The 21,100-nt window shown below is 42.3% G+C and overlaps 1 protein-coding gene and 1 long non-coding RNA gene across 6 annotated transcripts in view; both read left to right on the forward strand.

Annotated features, from left to right (window-relative positions):
• RALGPS2 (Ral GEF with PH domain and SH3 binding motif 2) overlaps positions 1-6,268 on the forward strand; it is a 116,168-nt gene extending 109,900 nt beyond the window's left edge. For all 5 annotated transcript variants that reach the window (XM_071564608.1, XM_071564606.1, XM_071564610.1 and 2 more), the window contains 3 exons: positions 1,527-1,632; positions 2,785-2,876; positions 4,670-6,268. In XM_071564608.1, coding sequence (XP_071420709.1) covers positions 1,527-1,632; positions 2,785-2,876; positions 4,670-4,699 — 228 coding nt within the window. In that variant the 3' untranslated portion in view covers positions 4,700-6,268. The remainder of the gene's footprint in view (positions 1-1,526; positions 1,633-2,784; positions 2,877-4,669) is intronic.
• Positions 6,269-16,139: 9,871 nt separating this feature from the next.
• Positions 16,140-20,265, forward strand: LOC139676087 (uncharacterized). The gene is made up of 5 exons (XR_011698586.1): positions 16,140-16,212; positions 17,979-18,065; positions 19,053-19,167; positions 19,514-19,901; positions 20,125-20,265. It is a non-coding gene; the product is annotated as an uncharacterized lncRNA (long non-coding RNA).
• The last annotated feature ends 835 nt before the right edge of the window (positions 20,266-21,100 follow it).

Consider the following 21,100-nt stretch of genomic DNA (forward strand, 5'->3'; position numbering starts at 1 on the left):
TAGCTTTAATTACTTAAAGCTAAAACAATCTCAAGGATGTTCTGTAATTTCTACTAATATAATTAGAGATAGATGAAAATTACTGTGCTAATGAAGAGACAGGTATTGCTACCTGTCAATGTGTGGGTAACACCTTGAACAGGAAAGCCCCATCATTTTCAACATCTTGTTGATAAATGAGCATAGGATGTTCTGGGCATTTCTTTATTGATTCTGTGTCTTCATTTGATCCCTTTCCTTCATCAGGTCGGAATAATTACACAGTTGTGTTATCTTGTCCTCAGGACTCATGTTATGTGTAATTACAGACTTACAATAATTGGTGCATGTTAACTTTCAACAGTTATTGCACAGACAAGTTCAATTCTTCTGTTTGTTAACAGTGGAGGGATAAGTTTGCATTTATTAATCCCCTTCTTTTGAACCATATTGCCCATTCAAAAGTGCAATAATGTGGTGAGGAATTGCAATTCATACAGTGCAGTTTAGATGCCTGACAAGTCTTTGCAGATTGATATTCCTTTTTATTTGTTTTACATATCATTCATTGTGACAAGCTCTGTTTTCACTATTTCATATGAATTTTGTAAATTTTTTTAATGGTTTGAATCACAGAATCAATTGGGTTGGAAGAGATCTCCAAGATCATCAAGTCCAACCCTTGGTCCAACTCCAGTCCCTTTACCAGATCATGGCACTCAGTGCCACGGCCAAGCTCAGCTGAAAAACCTCCAGGGATGGGGAATCCACCCCCTCTCTGGGCAGCCTATTCCAATGCCTGAGCACTCTCTCTGCAAAGAAGTTTTTTCTGCTCTCCAACTTCAATTTCCCCTGGCAGAGCTTGAGCCCATCGTGCCCCCTTGTCCTATTGCTGAGTGCCTGGGAGAAGAGACCAACCCCCACCTGGCCAGAACTTCCCTTCAGGCAGTTCCAGACAGTGCTGAGCTCACCTCTGAGCCTCCTCTTCTCCAGGCTAAACACCCCCAGCTCCCTCAGCCTCTCCCCACAGCACTTGTGCTCCAGTCCCTTCTCCAGCCTCGTTGCTCTTCTCTGGCCCCTCTCCAGCCCCTCAATCTCTTTCCTCAACTGAGGGGCCCAGAACTGAACACAACACTCAAGGTGTGGCCTCCCCAGGGCAGAGTCCAGGGGTAGGGTCACTGCCCTGGGCCTGCTGGCCACGCTAGTTTGGATTCAGGCCAGGATCTCTTTGGCCTTCTTGGCCACCTGGGCACACTGTTGGCTCCTGTTGAGCTTCCTGTCCCTCAGTCCCCCCAGGTCCCTCTGCCTGGCTGCTCTCCAGCCACTCTGTGCCCAGCCTGGAGCGCTGCAGGGGGTTGGTGTGGCCAAAGGGCAGGACCTGCACTTGGCCTTGTTGAACTTCATCCCACTGGAATCAGCCCATCTCTCAGTTCTGTCCAGATCCCTGTTAGTGCCATTCTTCATTCAGTCTTTAACAGTGTCACTGAGGGGAAGTGGCCGAAGCCTCTTGGTTTGATTCAGTTTTGTGTCTCTGTCTGTGTTCCCAGTTCAAATCCACACCAAGCAAGAGCGTGTCTGTGGTGGGCTGGATGGTGATGATGGCAGATGACCCTGAGCACCCAGATCTCTTCCTGCTGACTGATTCTGACAAGGGTAAGGCTGCACTGACTCCCACAAGGAGCATTTGCCTCACTGAGGTAATTTGTAAGTAACTAAATGAGCAACTCAAAGGTAACATCCTGTAACATCCTTCAGATTTCAGCTGCTCTCCAACATGTCATCATTTTTCAGAATGCTCTGGGAACAATAATCCGTGGAGAATCCTTGGAGTCCTCATTAAGTTCTGAGAACCCTCCAAACTCTTAACAACTCCAGTTGTGATTTTTATTGGAAGTATTCTTCTGCTTAGAGCACTTCGAGGCTTTTTCACATGTGAAAATAGAAGTAACAATAAAATAAAAAAGATTCAGCTAACACTGAGTGCTTGACCAGTCCCTTCTGTCCAAATGAAAAACAAAAATCAAACCATCTGTTCAAATGTAGTGCTGTTACCAGGAAAAAGTCCTAATAATCCTTGGCTGTTGTGTGGAGAGGCCTGTGGAATTCCATCACTCCAACACAAAGCCCTGGTTTCAGCTTAAACTCTGAAGAAAATGTTACTTTTCCACAGCACTTCAAACTGTGCAAAAAGAGCATTATTAGAAGTTCTCATAGAGGAGCTTTAAATTATGTATTGCTGTGTCTGCTTCAAGTCTTAGTGCATTTCATTTCCAAACATCTGTCCTAACACTACTGATATGAGGTGTAAATTCTGAATATCAGCCTGATTTCTGCAACAGCAACCTGAAATGTTTGTGGAACTCTTGGCCTTCCTGAGCCCAGGCAAGCACTGTGTGACACCAGGCACTGACAGTACTGCTCTGAGGTATATCCATATGTTCAGGAACAATTTTCAAATGTTTTCAAGGATAACTTTCCAGAGGATATTTCAATGGCACATTGCACTTCATTAAAAAAGTGATATTACAAGAAATTGCATTAATGGCAGTGAACAAAAACATTTCTGTTTGGTTCTGAGGAATGTTTTGTTCTTCCCTAATTGTCACTGGCATTAATTGAAATCTGGAATGCTGGAAAGGAAGACAGGCAAGCTGAAACTTCACTAGGTCAAACAACTGCACAAACCCTCTGTTATCGAATCTTTTCATAATGTTTTAATTTAGAGGCATTTGAATATGGGTAGGATTTAAGTGTAGAGCACTGTTTGTGTTTCTTCCTCAGTTTTTTGTTCTCTTTCTCACTTAGGAAATTCATACAAATTTCAAGCTGGAAACAGAATGAATGCAATGCTCTGGTTTAAACACCTGAGTGCTGCCTGCCAAAGCAACAGACAACAGGTGAGAGCAAGGACTGGAAAGGAATAAACTTGTAAGAGCTCAGAACTGATGGATCTTTGAGCTGCCTGAGCTGTCACTGAGGGCTTTGTGTGAAGAGCAACGTGCCCTAAGCAGCCTCTACATCCATCTCTCTTGCTGATTGATTTCCCTTTGCCTTCCTGTTTGTCCCTTTGCAAACTCTGTGATAATGAAGAGACATTTGGGGCTTTCTTGAGGCTAATTTAAAGCTATTAGGGAAATGGAAGAAGGAATGCTCCAAAATACCTGTCTAAGTGGCAGTGGTTTTGTGTTGCCTGTTTGAAAAAGGCTGTTTGTACAGTTACATAAAAGCTGTAAACTGTAACATTGAATATCAATTCCTCATAACTCTCCTGTAGTGCCATTTTTTTCAGGTCATGAAGGTGAATATTTTCTGTTGTTTGTTATGAATTCCTAAAATGTATACAAAGTAGTTTAGTTCTTGATACATTTTGCAGTCTCTGAAAGCAAGAGTAGCGTTTTCCATAAATCAAAAATGAAAATAAGACTGCTCCAACCTCTATTAAATGCTGTCCCATATAAATTCTGATTGATCTCTTTCATCAGCAAAATCCTTTTTAAGTTATTTTGTCTCCCTGAACTCTCCCTTTTCCTTTGTACATTTGTTTATGAGTTCCCATAGCACCAAAATGCTGCTGAATTTCAAGGGGAAACAAAAAGAACTTTCCAGATCCTTCTGTGCTTTCTCGTTCAGTTTGTGCTTCTGAGAGAGATCTTAAGGACTAAGGAGGGTTGCAGAAGCTCCTGTGGAGGTGTTTGAGATAAAGGAGAGGAAATTGTGCTCCTGGCTGGAGAATGTGGGGACAGTGGCAAAGAGTGACAAAGAGTTTGCAAGTGGTGACTTCCAGGCAAGCCTGAAAACTGCCCCCTGTTTTTCAATAAGGTTTAACAATACTGTTTAATACTGTTAACAGTGTGACTGCCTTAGAAAAATTGGATGTTCAGATGTGTTTTCAGTAGAATATAAACACCCTGCTGAATAATACTGAGAACTATTTTAAAAGATGCTGGTTTTTATTTTAATGGTGAAACTTTAGCCCAGTTGAGCATTCTTGCTTCCACTGGTAAATGATAAATCACAGAATATGCTGAGCTGGAAGGGACTCATCAGGATCAGATGGAAAGCAAGAAATGCTTGTTTCAAATCTGACCAAACTGGGTATTTGTTGACTGTCATCAGGAATGTGGTGGCTCTTTAATAACCTGAGTAAACAAGAGATGTTGCTGTCAGGCAAATTCCTGATGGGGGAAAAATGGGAATACAAACTAATGTATTGCAAACTAGCTTTAATCTTCATGAAAGGGAGTGATATCTGCAGCAGGCAAGGCAGGTTCCCTATGGGAAAAGCCCAGGCAAGTGTTTATGCCTCGTTGTTTTTAATTAATCTTACAAAAACTAGAGGGCCTCCATCAGTCACTGCTCTGTGTGCCAGGAATTCTCTCGCTGGGGCTTGTGTAGTTTGGTGCTGAGATTTATCATGTTAAGGTTGTTTTGCTGGCAAATGTCATCGAAGTTAATAAGTTCTATGGCCATATAATAAAATTATAACCCTGCAGCAGTGTAATATTTTGGTTATACCTGGGTGTTTTCTACAGCTCTGGGTATGTTTCTACTGCTGAATGATAGTTGCATTCCTCCTCCCCTTTTTGGAGACAGAACAATGTGCATTTGAACAGGTGTCTGGTCTGTGGAACAGTTGACTGTAAGTAGCTGCTACTTCAAGTAAATTCTGTCATTTCTGTTTTGCTTTCAGGTTCCTGCCAACTTGATGACCTTTGAATAACAGGCTCATTCAAAACAAACAAACAAAAGAACAATTTGAACCATGTCATACCTGAGAAGGAGGTCCTGATGACAAACGTGCCAGCTGTATCTGTGCCAGAACAGAGCCTGTCCACTCGATCTCTGAACTCTGGAGCCCTGAACAAACCACTGATGGCTGGGGAGCAGAGTCCCCCAGATTAACCATGGAGTTGCAGCATGAATTGCCATGGGCCATGCTTTGTTATGTTCTCTGAACTGACCTGTGGAAACCACTGCCTTAAAGAGTGAGAGGAAATCCAACGTGAAACACCAAATAGTGTGTGTGAAACTTCTGGCGGTGCTGTGCTTGAGTTCAATAGATTGTAGCTAGTTTGAGTTTCTTTTAACTTTATACTAATTTTGAAAATAACTCACCTTTTTAGGCATTCTTAAGAAAACAGGTAAACTGGTGTTTGAGCTGTCTCAGAAGCTGTGTATGAATTGGGTAAAAGAGGTACTACATGTGCTAGAGAAGTTGTTTAGACTATACCAGGAGTTCTGGGTGGGAGCTGCTCCCAGGCACACTCAGCCTGGAGCAGTGTTACTTCTCTCAGACCAACAAGTACAAAGTTTGAATCAGCAGTGAGTTCCAAACCCTGGTCCTGCACAGGAGCTGGACACCCAAGAGTGGCACTTGGTACGTTGGGACCTTATTCCTGGTTACAAACACGAGTTTTGGGTGCTCAGGGGGGTGTGTCAGAGACAAAACTGAAAGCACTGTTGGGTCAGAACTGGGGGTTTTTCTTCCCATTTGTTTCTCCACCTGTGACTCTCCCACATACAACAGCTGAGTGACAGAACACCAACACCTGGGTACAGCTCACAGGTTTGACCTCTCTGGGTGTCTGCCCATGACCAGTTAGGGACCACTGTTAGTGTGTGGTGTTTCATGATATCACTTGAGATCAACGTTTTCAAAAGATAGAGGCACAATTTCAAAGCTTTCATGTTCTCATTTGGCAATAATTGATCTTAGTATCTGTCTTGGTTGAAATAGTTGACGTTGTGTGGTGTTGATAACATGGCCTAAAAAGCAGACCTTACATGCAGAAGCTCTTTTGATCTTCAGGCAAATCACTAATTTATTAGAAGGTAGGATAACCTAAGGAGAGAAAAGGTGTGGGACCATCAACATTCCATCCTTGGCAGGAATCATTCTTGGTCACTGAAATGACTCATGGAGAAAAACATTGTGGTTGTAAAAAGGGAGCTGTGCTTTATGTGTGTGTTTGATGCTTAAGACTTTGATTCTTGCTTTATTGGGGTTTCCTTGACGTCACCTGGTTTCCTGGATGATTAGTCTTTCTTGAATCTTCAAAAACATCATCTCTGTAAAGCAAGGAAACATTGTCCAAAATATGACTCCGATACCAGAACTGTGAAGTCTGTGAAAAAGTAGTAACTGTTGCATTGACCTTGTGGTTTAGTGGCCGTAAATATGCTTGCAGATTCCACCATGAATTCTCCTTTTTAAGAAGAAACAACCTACCTACCAGTCTGTTTCAGAGTTCTCTGACTATCTAATAAAGGTTTCTACTAGTAGTTGTTATTTTGAAAATGTATAGTTTGTTTATTGCATCTGAGTAGAAGCCTGTAAATTCACTTTTGGGTTTTGTTTTTTCCAGAGTCAAATTAATCTCATAGTGGAAATGATTAATTTCTGATTTCTGGCGGGCAAAAAAGGAGGATCATCCAGTCTCACAGTAGGAGAAAAAGTGAAAGCAAAGCACACAAACCCCAATCACTTGGTGATGTAAAGGATGGTTTATGTTTCCAGGAATTGTTCTGAATTGGCTCTTGCTAGAAAGAAGACATTAGAAAGATGCTTCTGTCAGAATTACACCACAAACACTATGAGAATTTGAGTCCCTTTGCAATTTTTTTCTTGCTTTTTTTTTTTAATGGAATGAATAGTCTGTTCTGATCCTGAAGTCCTGACTTTTGGGAAGGGGTTGCTTGTGCTGAATCCCTCTGCAGTTCACACATGTCCCAGGTTTACCCACACTGGGTGTATAGTAAGGACAACATCTCCATAGCCAGCAGTGTTACTCTGTAGACTTTGCACAACTTTAGTTTTTTGGGGTTTTTTTTCCATTTTAAAAATTACTTGACGTGTGTTTCTTCTCAATGACTAAGCTGTTTTTGTTTTTCTGGTTTGTTTAATAATGTGTGCCCCTTTTTTTAGGCATTGTGGATAATAGCCTGTGGATTTTGAATTTTTAAATAAGCTATTCTGGGTTCGTTGCATCATAACTATATGTGTTCTTTTGTTAGTGAAAGGAAACATGCACTGGGGAGCCACAGCCTGACAGCACACAGAGGACAGAGCCAGGTCAGGATGTGCCATTTGTTACTGGCTTTTTGTGGTTTTCCAGCTGTTTTAAGTTAGGTTTTTGTGGTAGGAGGATGGGGGGGAAAACAGTTCACAAATCACCCTGTAATGAGTTGTTGCTATTACCAGTTTTTGTTGTCCTCAGGCCTCCTGCTCTTCCTTGTTTTTCACCCTCAGATATGGGAGATTCTTTGGAGAGATGGAATATTGTGGGAGGAGTTCCTTAAAATGTGTAGCCATAATAACTGGAGTGAGTAATGACAACACAGAAAGCATTTTTGGCACTTGTTACAATGAGTAGTTCGGTACTTTCCCATTGTTGTCCTACAGGGCAACACAGAAGCGCTGACATGTTACATTTTCTGAGAGAAGTGGTGCTCAGAAAGAGGTGCTGGGTTTGTTCCCTAAAGGAAAGCTGCCTCAGCTAAGCTTTGGAAAGACACAGGCAAGTCATAAACACTGTAAAGAACGTGGTAATGCTCTTGTGTTTTTAAAAAAAGGAGTTAAATAACTGAAACCAGTGCTGAGAAAACAAGGACAGCAACGAGCTCATGGTATTCAGGTAAGACTGTCATCCAGACTACTTCAGACAGTTGGCAGCTCTTCTTTGATTTTTATTTTCAATGTGTTGCTCTAATTCTTTATCTTGTTAACAACTGCTGAAACACTTCAGCTAATATTTGTCACTTTATTTTTTAATGTTTTGGTTTTGGAACTGAACAAGCCCTTTGCAGCTCCTTGTTTTGGTGGCATATGAGCAAAAATTATTCAGTGTAGATCTTCTAGGAAGACTTCACATGTAAATGTTAATCATCTGACAGCTAACTAGGTTTGTTTTTTTAGCTAAACGTAAAGTTTTGGGAAAGATTGAGCAACAGGCAGTGTCTGGTTTATGGGACTGGTGCAGTGCATTAGAAATACATGACACTGCACTGGGGGTTGAATACTTATTTCTAACTTTTATCTCATCTAATCTGTGCTACTCTTGGTTAGGTTTTTCAAACCTGACTTCTATCCCAGTGTTCTTAGAAAGCAAAGAAGGAGATTTATTTTTTAAAAATTCTGGTAGTTTGAATAAACACAGCTCATCCCAGACATGTATTTCATTTTGCAGGCATTTCCTGCCAGAGGAGTATTACTCAAGTTATTATGATTCATTAAGTATTTAGGTGCAAGTTTTAGGCACTAAAACTACAAATACTGAATGACTGTACATAAATACTTAATGAATGAGCTTTAGCACCCAGCTTTAAAACTGTGTTTGGAGAAGTGTGCACATTTGAAAACACATTGGGAGCAGAGGAAAGCATTAAAAACCACAGCAGGGTTTTATTAGTTATCTGTGAATTCATCTAATCTAATCCTGCAACATCAGCCTCCTCTATTTGCACTTAGACATTTCCAACAATAGTCCCCCTCTGTTGGGATCAGACATGACACATGTTAACAGCAAATCCTTTCTCTGCCAGCAGAAGCAGCTGCAGGTTTTTGTGAGGCATGTGAGAAGCTGAGGTCCCTTTTGACAAAAGGCAAGTTGATCTCGTGGGTTTGGATAACTGTAGTAAATTTTATCCAAATCAAGATAAGATTAAATGTGGGATATTGTTTCTTCTGGCTCTCAGTGGCATTTTTCTTTGTTATTTGTCCTTTTTTTTTGATATTCTAACTCACCAGCCGTGGCCAGCTCTGTGTGCTGCTGTTGCAGCATCAGGACCCCAGGAGTGGCACTAAATCACATCACTGAATTGCCTATTCCTCTTGCAAAGACAAGTTGTGAAAGTTTTGTTGTTATTTTTAAATATTACCTTGTTTCTTTCATTCTTCTCTAAAAGCAGCTTGTGCAGGAGGTGGTGTGGCTTGGGAAGGTTGTCATCAAAGTGATCTGTACATGGACATGGAATTTGTTCATAGGGGTTACCCCTTTCATAAAAAAATCCCTTCTCATTTGTGATGCATCAAGAGGGTGAGTGCTGCTTGCATTTGAGGAGGACTTTTGTCAGTGCCTTATTATTAACTTGGAGACCAATTCCTTTATTTCAGTGCTGAGTCCCACCATGGCAGACTTGCAGTGTCCTCGATGGACCAAGGGGTAACATTCCTGACAGTCCCTGCATTTCTGCAGCAGAGAGTTGGTTGAGTCAGTGTAAATAGCTTGGCTTGAGTTTCTTCACTATTGTTTCTTTCTGTGTTTGTACAGCCTATTTTTAGGAAAAATGCAGAGGTATTTGGTAGCTTGGGCTTGTTGACCTTTTGTCAGAGTAGCTCAGACCTCTTAAAAATTAAATTATTTTTGTTTTGGTGTGTCTCTGAGTAGATTTAGTAGGGAGAAAATTGAAAAGAGTAGTCCAAGTCATGGTCTAGACCACATGAGCTGAAGAGCTCACACTATTAGAAAGGAGTTTGCTTTTCTCTCTCCCATTTGATGTAAACACTGAAGAACATTCTTATGAGAAGATTTATTCCTTACAAGCTTTTTGCTAATGTGAAATAAATACCACAGGAAAAAACTGTTTGGGGAAAGAAGAGGCTTGGATAAATCTTAGTCTTAATATCCCAAAAGCTCAGTTTTTTATGTTGTATTTCTAGTGGCAACATGAAGTGGAGAGCCCTGTCCCTCACTGAAACAACTGCAGGAGACTGTTTTAGCAGCAAAGTTTCAGCTTTGGAAAGGGAAATGAAAGAAAGAATGTGTTGTTCTTATGCAATTAAATATTTGTTTTCCTGGAATACATCCTTACACAAACACAGCAGTTTTACCACAGGCTTTTTATATAATTCAGGTGTTGGAAGGAAAAAATTAACCCGATGCTTTCTAAGAATCTGCAAAGACAATGGAAGGGTTGGGTCAAAGGAGGAAACACAAATTACGTAGTTCAGCTGTGCCTGTTGCAGAAGATGAGTTGCTAAGGGCACAAAGGTGTATGAGATTAGCTCAGCTGGTTAAAACTTGATTGTAATTATGCCAAGGTCATGGGTTCAATCCCATGTGTGGGCCACTGACTTAAGAGTTGGACTCAGTGACCCTTGTGGGTCCCTTCCAACTCAGAATAGTCTGTGATTCTGTGAAATGCAGGTTCCTGCAGCTCATGGTGGGGTCCTGCTCTCAGCCTTGGGCCTGCTCTGCAGTGAATACTCCCAAATACTCCCTTTCCTCCAGGTGTTTGGTCAGTGTATCATTCCTCTTTGTTTGGGAAGGGTCTGCCCTTCCCATGTGATTCCTGAAGGAATTTCTTACCATTCCAAAGCTGTTCACAGCCAAAACTGCAAAGCAGAAAAGCAGCATGAATGGATTTAATGTTGAAATGAAAGGATTCTGGGGTGCCTTGTTTGCTGGCACCTCTGGCTCCTTGTGTACGGGAGTGTATCCCTCAAATGCTGCTGGATGGAAGTGGGAAAAGCACCAGGAAACCATAGATGTGTTTTATAATAACCCTGTAGGGACCAGCCATCACTGGGAGGGGGATCAAGGTGTCCTGCAGTAAACACAAGCCATTTGTAACGTTCCCTGCTGGCCTGAGGCGTTCCAGGGTTGGAGGGATCGCACTATGATCTCGCTGAGGGATGTGCAGTTTGCCCTCTACAGCCTTTTCCTTCACCTTTTTGAACACTTTATTCTGTGTGTGCGTGTGAAAATTGTGTGTTTGCATAAGGTAGTTTAAATGAATTTAAGAGCAGGTTTCAAAAAGCTTTCCTACTGAAATAAATGATTTAAAAGATGGCCTGTGTCTGAAGTTTTAATTTCTCATTTAACAAATCTCCATCGAGACTGCAAGGTGGAGTTTGACTGTCTTTGGAATGATGCTGGGATCAGCTGGAATTTCCATGGCTTTGGATTGATGCTGGGATCAGCTGGAATTTCCATGGCTTTGGAATGATGCTGGGATCAGCTGGAGTTTGACTGGCTTTGGAATGATGTTGGGATCAGCTGGAATTTCCATGGCTATTTTCTATGAACCTCTGAAATGAAGCATGTAAAGATACCATTGTCTGCTGGTACAAAAGAAATCCAAAAACTGGCAGGGAAATACAGTTCATTGAGGACATTTGTTTCGTCCCAGAGATTGTTCTGTTAAATCACGTGGGTTTTCCCTCTGTGGTGGTTTATCAGGTTCTTTTCTGTCGTGTCTGTGTTTAAAGATGTGATAAATTTAAACTCGCTGAAAGGAGTGTTCAGGCAGATTGCTTTTTAAGGAGCAACTAGATGGAAGATAAACTGGAAATGAAGAATGAATGGATGGCATGCAAAGCCTTGTATTTCCTTAGCTCTGTGCTTGGTGTTGCTTCTCTCCTCTCTGTGCCTTTGTAATTCTGTGAAGCCTTACTGAGCTGGACCCGCAGCCCTGGGGGAAATGCTGTGAAATGCCTGTCAGAGTGTGAGCCTGGGGCTCCTTCTCCTTTCCTCCTGAAAAGAACGATTCGTTTCAAATGTATTTACAAAGAGAGAAGGAATAAAGAAGATTTTTGTAACCCCCTCCTTCTTCTTATTTCCAGATTGCTGAGTTTGAGGAAACTCCTTGTGCTCAATAGTGTGAAAAGAAACGTTGAATTAATTAGCTGGTGATTTCTGTTTTCCTCCTTTTTTTGTGTGGTTGGAGTGAGAGCTGTTTGGAGTATTTTCAATTATTATTTTTTTAAATCAAGGAGCATGTCAAGGACTCTTTTTGCCTCTTCCCTTATGTTCCTGTCTCTCAGAGTGCTGCTTACAGAGTGCACAGAGTGAGAGCACGGGTGGGGAAAGGCACCTGCTCCCTTCCCTGCTTCCCAACTGGAATGGTTTCCATTGTGGTTACACTTCCTGCTGTCTCTCACCGTGGGCTTGTGCTGAGTCCATCACCTGTGAATGTTCCTTTTGAAACTGTAAGATTTGAAACAACTGAAATTGCCTTGATTTTGTAACTGCAGTTTGATTTTTTTTTTCCTTTAGGAATCACAGTGGGGGGAGAGAGATTCACATCTGTGGGAGAAACAGAGAAACAAACCATGTCTGAAATAACCAAGCTGAAAGGAGATGGTATTTGCCCCCTTTTTTATAAATATATAGTATTAAGCCTAGGTTTTGTAAGTGAAAATGTTGGGTAACAAAAATGTAAGTAGATGATACTGTTTTGGCCTTGACAGAACAGAGAAGGGATACAGTTTTTATAACAGCAAATAAATTGAATACAGAAGATTGAATCCAAAGTTCAAAATTCAAAGTTGTAAGTAATATTTTTATTAGTTTTTCACTTAAATTGAGCCTTATTGCTAAAACATACATCCTTACATGGGTGATATTTTTCTTTATACTGCCATTTGCCTCTTTTGGTTCCCTGTTTTTAGTTCAATTTGGTACTTAAAGACAAAATTCAGGTCCAAAATAAAACCTTCAGCCTGTCTCCCTGGGCTGGCACAAGAGGCTGTTGCTGCTGTGCAAAACTGGCCTTTACCAAATTATTCTGCTCTGTAAAAGAAGTGGGTTTTATCTGGTGTGTATTGTGTGATAGAGCATCTAAACCATGTAGTTTTGATTCCAAGCATTGAAAAGGGCCTGCTCAAAGGAGATCTGCAAAGGGAAACTTGAAAGCATGTTGTTTTCAGGTTTGAAAAGTGAGGGTTTGTGTAGCAGAACACAACATGAATCCAAGCCATTTTTTAAGCTGAAGAGAGGCCTCATACACAAACACAGCCCCAAAGTGCTGACCTGCCTTTCATTTTCAGGTAGGAAAATGTTTCCCTTTCATTATGGAAATGGGATAAGGAGCTGAACTGTTTTAAGGTCAAATAAAACAGCTGAACATGTAACTAAGTCACTGCTTGTTGCAGATGCAAAGCAAGGGTGAGCTGTGGCCTCTGCTGCTCACTGCCTGACTGCAGATTGAATGTTTTAGAGTGACTGGAATACAGAAACAGCTCAGGAGAAGAGGGAGCCATTGCCTCACACAGCAGCAGTCCCAAAGCAGTGGCTTGGAGGCAACTGATGGTGGTGTGAGTAGCTCAGTAGCATTATATGGCAGAACTGGGAAAAGCACATGCAAATCCTGAGTTCCTGGTGCTGAAACAGCAGGATGCTCTTTAATGAGTATGAACATGTATCTAAGGTTTACTCAAAGCAAACCAGTCCAAATGGTATAGTTGTGATTTATTCTAATTTCCTGATTTGGGGGTATTTGGTGTTGGCAAGCATTTTATGAACTTTGGGGTTACACCACACACCCAAAATACCTGTATAAGTAGTTCCCAAACATGAGTCACTCCCCATCAGTATTAAATCTGTAATGTTACACCAGCTGTTCTTGCTCTCACTCCCTGTCTCTGATACTGTATCAGAGGCTTCAGAGGAAGAGTAAACATACAGTGTGCAGGTGAGTGAGCTTTCAGCCAGGTAAGTAACTTAATGACTTCCATGTCTTGAAAGCTTTACAGTTTCTTCATTTCATAATAGTGAAAATGTTCCTGCTTCTTTCCTCGTCTCCAGAAGAGGTTTTAAGGTCTTGTAAGATGATAAAGAGCAGAATCAATATGGTATGAACACACCAATATACCCCAGCCTTGCTTTTAAATCTTGTCAGAGACATATGTAAGTTATTACTTGGTTTCAGGAGTCACAGTGCATCATGTGAGGTTGACACACAGGGTTATTGCACACAGCTTTGCATTTACTTTCATAGAACCCCAGAATGGTTTGGGTTGGAATGGACCTTGAAGCTCATCTCATTCCACCCCTTGCCATGGGCAGGGACACCTTCCACTGTCCCAGGCTGCTCCAAGCCCTGTCCAGCCTGGCCTTGGACACTTTCAGGGATGGGGCAGCCACAGCTTCTCTCCCAACCTGTGCCAGGGCCTGCCCACCCTCACATGGAGGAATTTTTTCCAAATACTTAATCTAAACCTACTCTGTCAGTGTGAAGCCATTCCCCCTTGTCCTGTCTCTCCAGACCCTTGTAAATGGTTCCTCTTCATCTTCCCTATGGGCTCCAAGGACTGGGACACTGCAATTAGGTCATTTGTGAGGTTCCTTTAGAGAACCTAAATGGAATAAGGAGACTCTTTCAGCACAAATATATTTGCCATTTAATTATCTGGGAATATTTTCTACCCATTACACATAGACATATCATACTTGCTGCTATGGCACCAAATAAATACTTGCTAAACAGCATCTTGCTTTAAATTATATTAATTGTTCTGCTGTTCTCCAGTTGTATTTGTCCAAGTGAGAGCTGTCAAATTCAGTACCTTGGTGGGTATAAGATTTCAGGGGAAGCTGTTCCTCCAGACTGTGGAGATGCCTTACTGCCCAGTTTGGAATATCAGCAAGCAGTAACAGCCCCAGGCTGAAAAACAGGCCAGCTCTGCTGAGATGATACCCAGTGCACTTTCCAGTGTGTCATAAATGCATCAAATAATCAAGGAAGAATTTGTCAGACACACCTGCCCTGGTGTTTTTGGCAAAACTGTCTGTTATCCTGATTTAAATCATAGTTTTGACACTGATGATGTGTGGGGGTACAGCCCTTCAGGGGCCTGGCTGTGTGTCCCAGTCAGCCCAAGGAAAATGCAGGGCAAGACTAAATCATTTAAATCCTGGTACTGCCAGGGCTGTAGGTGGTTGTCTGTGTTGGTGCAACCCCAGGGATTTTGGGGGGCTCTGTGCAGACAGAACCATCTCTACCTGAAGGGAAGTTCTGGCCAGGTGGGGGTTGGTCTCTTCTCCCAGGCACTCAGCAATAGGACAAGGGGGCACGATGGGCTCAAGCTCTGCCAGGGGAAATTGAAGTTGGAGAGCAGAAAAAACTTCTTTGCAGAGAGAGTGCTCAGGCATTGGAATGGGCTGCCCAGAGAGGGGGTGGATTCCCCATCCTTGGAGGTTTTTCAGCTGAGCTTGGCCGTGGCCCTGAGTGCCATGATCTGGTAAAGGGACTGGAGTTGGACCAAGGGTTGGACTTGATGATCTCGGACGTCTTTTCCAACCCAGTCAATTCTATGATTAATGATGCATTTGGATGACTCTGAGTTAGCCCACTGCTCCTGCTGGGTCTTCTACCAGTCTCAGAAGGGGGAACCCTTTGGTCCTCTTGCTGTTCTGTTTGCATACACGTGGTTGGGGAAAATATGAGTGAAATAGTTTCTTCAAATTAAAAAGGTAAGGGAAAAATGGTTTATTGGGTGAACACATAACAAGAAAACTACCCAAAGTTATTAATTCACCCCAGTGTCCTGGCCCTTTTCAAGAGTAAAAGGAGATAACAAATCTTGCAAGGCTTAGATATTTATTATTTTCTCTAACTCAATGCTTTGTGTTGCCGTTTGATCCTTGAGGTGCTGTTGTTCCAGACCTGAATATAAATGAGCAAACAGTGGGTTTTTTTCCTCCTGCTGTGCATGTGGGAAGAGCTTCCAAGGAGGCCTTTGGGATGCATCAGCCCAGTTCACCTTGAGCTCATCCAGTCCTTCACTTAAGCACAAGTTCTTCACTATGTTCTGCCTCCCATTTCTAGTGAGGTAATGACATTGACTGCTCTGATGGTATCAACCCAGCATTTGTTCCTTCAGTGTGAAGGATATGCAATGAAAATGTAATAGGCAGTTAGATTGAAGTAAAAATATGCTGCAGGCAAGGAAATAACAAATTGGGTTAAGTCAATGCTGTTTTGAATGTTGGTACCTAGATGAATTTTAATTTCTCATGGATCTTTAAAAAGAGCTATTTGGGCACAAAACACTTTGTATTTTAAGGTTATGTTACTGGTTTAAGTCTACTTCCTAATTCACTTTAGTATTTCAAAAATGTATTATTCCACATTGTGAGACTTGAAGCTGCTGTTTTACCCATATCCTGGAACACAAGAAATGGAAAAAAACATCTAAAATAAGAGAATATTGTCACATGAACAAGTGTGCATAACCTGGCTGTAGATTAAAGGTTTCACACAGTTAAGAAGGGGAAGTTTCTGTTACAGCTCCTCAAAGGAACAGTGGGGAGCAAACCCCTAAATTGTGGGGGGTTTATGGGGTTTAATCAGGTCATGAAAAAAATCACACTATTGGTTTTAGTTGTCTGCAGTGCCACAAGACACAACCTGGTGACGTGGGAAGGCTCTTCTGGGCTGTGGTCTCCTTTGAACAGTCTCAGGCTGTTAAATATTGAAGGAAAATTGGTCTTCTAAAGGTACTTTTTAAAGGTACATATTAGTCTGTCAGCAGTACAAAATATTAATTTGACTCCAGCTGTACTCTGAAATCTGTCACTTGCACAGAGTAGCCCAGAATTCCCTTTGGTTGTGCCTTCTGTCAAAATTTGAGTCTGCAAGATGAGAATTTTCAAGTTACGATGACTGAACATGAAATAATCTGAGGCTTCAAATACCTCTGAGCCTCTGTTTATCTTAATTTAAATCATGGGGGTCTCAGCTCCTCTGAAAATACAAGTTTAACTGGTGCAACTTCTCCAAGTCTGGACTTGATTCCTTTGTTGGTATTAGAAGATTAATCAGAGCAATGGATAAACAGATGTTTTGTACAGTTAATTTTGTGTAATTAATTACAGGCTACAGAAAAATGTTCTTTTGATTTTTCCTAAAAGATCAGGCTGAAGATTTGAAGTCATAGCACATTCCTTGTGGTAACCCAAACTGAAGTCATGTGCCTGGGGAACTGGGGGGGTTCCATCAGCACGCACGGAAAGTGGGATTGGGTCCCTAAAAGTATTGACAGTACATCTGTTCCTGTATTATTTTTTAAGTTAAAAATTAAACCAAGCCTTCGAGTGGCTTCACAGTGCCAGCACACTTTAATTCCCATTAAAGCTGAAGTTGCCACACGCTCTTCATTTTAAATGGAAATTGTTCTGCTGGTGTCAGTAGTGAGCTGCTTTTTTCTGCCACTGAAATGTTTGTATTGAAGGGACTTTAGACCAGAAATCCTTGTGAAATGTCTGTGTTGTTGATCTGCTGCTGCTTTAGATGAAAATTTCTATACCACTCAGCTTATGGGAGGATAAAACTACTATTTATAAATATAACTATTTATATTTCTAAATATAACTAATTTTTTCTAATTCTGTCAATTTAAAACCAATCTATGCTGCTAGATATTGGAATAATTGTGGCTTGTTCCTGCTTGAAATCCTGGTCTGAGAAGAGGTGTCTCATCCCAGTGCACAAAGTCTGTTTCTCATTTTGATTTTTTTTTTATCTTAATTTAAATCATGGGGGTCTCAGCTCCTCTGAAAATACAAGTTTAATTGGTGCAGCTTCTCCTGATGGGAGGATAAAACTACTATTTATAAATATCACTATTTATATTTATAAATATCACTAATTTTTTTAATTCTGTCAATTTAAAGCCAACCTATGCTGCTAGATATTGGAATAAATGTGGGTTGTTCCTGCTTGAAATCCTGGTCTGAGAAGAGGTGTCTCATCCCAGTGCACAAAGCCTGTTTCTCATTTTGTTGATTTTTTTTTTAAAGCAGTATCTATCTTTTCTGCTGGAATGTGTCCATTAATACATGTGTCTAAACAAACTGGAGAAATCCTCTCTAGACTCTCAGGCTTCTGCTTCTCCTGTTTCCTTCCCCAGCTCTCAAGGAAGTGTAGTCTGTGCCAGGACACCCTCAGGGCTGCTTTGGGGGATCCTTTTGGTTGTCCTCTCCAGCCTGTTCCCAAACCTGTCCCTGCCATCTGCTCTGGGGTAAAACCTCTCCAGGCATTCAGGGAATAGGATAAAGTCTATTTTTCTGTTGCCACGAGACTTCAATGCTTCATCAGCCTGCAGCAGTCCCCAGTAGGACCATTCAGGAAAACACTGTTACCTGTTTCCAGCATCATTGATCCTAACTGGGAAAAAAAATAATGAAGTTTAGCTAATGTGGAGCACTTCTTAGTTGATTCCTGAGAGTTTGACATTTCAGTTGAATACAGTAATGATTTTTTTTCCCTTTATACAGCTTTCATCCAGAAGAGATTGCCAAATGCTTTCTGGATCACACAGAAAAAGAGAATTTGTTTTCTGGCACCTCTTGGATCAGCCAACAGTAAGCAACCAGTTTAGCCAACACTGAACAACCAGTTTAGCCAACTCGTGAAATACAGAACCTCATTTTGATAGGATGTAGAGATCTTTCAGCCATCAAACAAAAAAACATATCCAGTTTAACCTGCCAGTTACCAAGTTTCCTTCTGTTCTAAAAATGGCCAGTGGGTTTTTAGTTATTTCAATGGGCATGACTTATTTATATTTGTAGTGGAAGGTGGAGATGCCTCTGTTATGTATTTCCACACTGATTCTGCCTTTGTGTCAGTGATTTAGAAGGCACCTCACTTTACCAGAGTGTTTGGAGAGCAGAACATCTGTAGGACAATTTTCCCTCGCCCTGGAAGGGCTGGGAAGTACCAGCTCCAGAAATGTATTTTCATAATGGCCAGTTGGTGTGTGTGTGTCTGTGTGCTATTAAAGCTCACACACATTTTCTCCAGAACTGCAAAATTACCTCCTTTCTTTTTAATTTGAGACGTAGGAAATGCAGTGACATCCTTCCAAGTGGGGTTTGTGCCAGTGAGCCACAGCTCCTGTGGGATGTGCCAGCTCCTCCAGGGAAGGTTTTCCTTGCTGCCTTCTGTTGGATCACCATTTCTCTCCCTCTTGGAGTTCCTGGTGACCAAGCACAGTGTGCCACGTTTTTGTGGTGTAGCTGGTGCAGGGCAGTTGCACAGGGTGGGCTGTAAGACCCTGAAAGCCCAAGCCAAACACACTTTTGTTTATTTATCTTTTCTTACTTTTCCTTCTTGTCACTTTTTTCAGGCTTGTTTGATGTTGTATCATTTCAGATTGACACGATTAAGCAAAATTCCAGTTTGGGTTGCTGATGATTCCCCCTCTGTTTTATATTAACACTGAGAATTTGTCTCTGTTTTGTTAGTGGTCAAGAGGCTCTTTTTTTCCCTCCTCCCCTGCCTAAGGTTGTCCAAGACATGTTGAACAGAGTGCTTAATGATTTCAGTGCTTTCTCTTGACGTTTTAGTTTTGGAGAATGAGCAATGCCTCCACTGGGGACTTCCCTGGCAGATCCACGTCTGAACAGCCAGGGCTGGCTTCCAAGAACATTAAATTCCAGCTGCTTTTCCAACCAAGGCAAGGTTAGTTTAGTATCCCCCTTCCTCCTGTGTCTTTACAGCAGGAGATATTCTAGCCAAGGTATTCGTCATGTTTCTGAGCTTCCCTGCTGCTTGATTTATGCAGAGAGGACTGGGGAGAGAGAAATTCCAGAGCTGTGGGCTGTGTGGAGTCCCTGCAGGTGTGCAGGGGGTGGGATGGGATGGCCTGGCATGGCTGGGTGTTCCCACACACCCAGACCTCCAGACCTCAGCAGTGCCAGGGCTGTTCCGGTGTGTGTGGGTGTCCCAGTTCAGCAGGTGGGACCAGTTTATCACTGTGTGGGTGTAACCAAAGCTGTGTATTCTCCACCCTTGATTCATTTCCCAGGAACTGTTACCAATGGCCCATTTGCAGCAGCTGCCCAGGGCACACCTGACCCCTCAGGCTGGGAGCTGGCTGGGAAAGAAGTCTGGGAGAGGAGCTGGGAGAACTGCCCTGCAGGGAGTCCTTGGCACCTCCACACCCACCTAAGGGCTCAGCTCTGCTCAGGGGCCAGCAACCATTCCAAACACCCTCTGACTCACAGAGTCAGATCCCCCAGTGTGGAACTCCCTGCCCTGGGGGAGGGACTGGGAGCTCCCACCTGGACCTGAGGGGATGGAATCTTGGGGTTTGAGGACTTAGGAACCACTCATCGGATCCAGAGGAGGAGTAGACCCTGGACAGGAGGAGCCCACCACTCTCCACCAGACTGTGCCATCATCTGCATCAACAGGTTTGTCCCTTCCTTTTCCTTTGGACTTGGGGGAACCACGTGGGGCTCAGCACAGGGGCCACCAAACCCCACTGTGTTTGTGTCCTAGAGGGCTGGGTTACACTGCTGGGGTTTGTGGATTAAACCCTATTTCTCTTTGGGCCATTGCATTTATTGTAATATTGTTATTAAATTGTAACTCTGAGTTATAATCTCTTTTGTGCTGGGTTCATTTCTCCTGCAGGTTTGCCTTTAAACCAGCACAGTGGGAATGCTGTGGAGTGTTGGACGCCTCGCTGAATGGGAGCAGCACGGGCAGGCTTGGGGGTGAGGGATGCTGAGACATCCTCATACCTGGTGTCACCTTCCTCATTTATGGAGAGCAGTGTGCTGAGATGCCGAGTCAGCTGTAGGTATCAGGGTGTAAAACTCCAAGAAAATCACATTCTCTCTCCATAACACTGATGCCTGAATAGTCTGTAAAAAAGACTCCAAGCCAAGTTTTGGTAGGAGATAAGAGGGGAGTGACTTTAATGAGCACCCAGGTTTGCATTGACATGTGTGTGGGCAAGCTTTAATTTCCATGGCTTTTATAATATGATCCATCTAATCATTATTTTATGCATCTCCAGTTTCAACCTTTTTCCCGCCCCTGTTCCACCCCCTCAGGATCTGAGTCTGGGGTTGGTGAGATCTCATATTCCTCTGGCTTCTGGAGTTCTTTCAGTGTTCTGACTCCTGGGTCACTCTTCCCCATGTTCATGTCTCCTTTTGATATTCTTCAACCTTCTACCTTGAGCAAAAGACTAAACAGCAAAGGAATTTGAGCTCTCTGTTCTGGGACAGGGGTAGCAATAGAAAGACATTAAACTCAAGCTGCTGCTAGAAATGTTAACACACTAGAACTACTTTGCTACAGCTCCTGTGTTCCTAAAATCTATAAAATGTGACAATCAAAAATCCTTCCTGCATCACACTCCCTGCTATTCTCCCATGTTGTGCAGTTTATTCACTATGTGAGGTAAAGCAAGTGACTTATGCCTGTGTAGGGTTGTTTTGTTTTTTTTAAGATTAGTTATGCATATTTGGTGCCTGGCCTAACACTTGCAGAGACATGATTTTCAGTGCTATACTGGACTGTTTGAGTCTCTCTTGTCAACTGGGAGTTTGAGTACGTGGCACATTTGGAAGTTGAGCCCATCCTAACCAAGCAATTGGCA

This window comes from Pithys albifrons, chromosome 10 (genome assembly GCF_047495875.1).
Source record: "Pithys albifrons albifrons isolate INPA30051 chromosome 10, PitAlb_v1, whole genome shotgun sequence".
Classification (NCBI taxonomy): domain Eukaryota; kingdom Metazoa; phylum Chordata; class Aves; order Passeriformes; family Thamnophilidae; genus Pithys; species Pithys albifrons.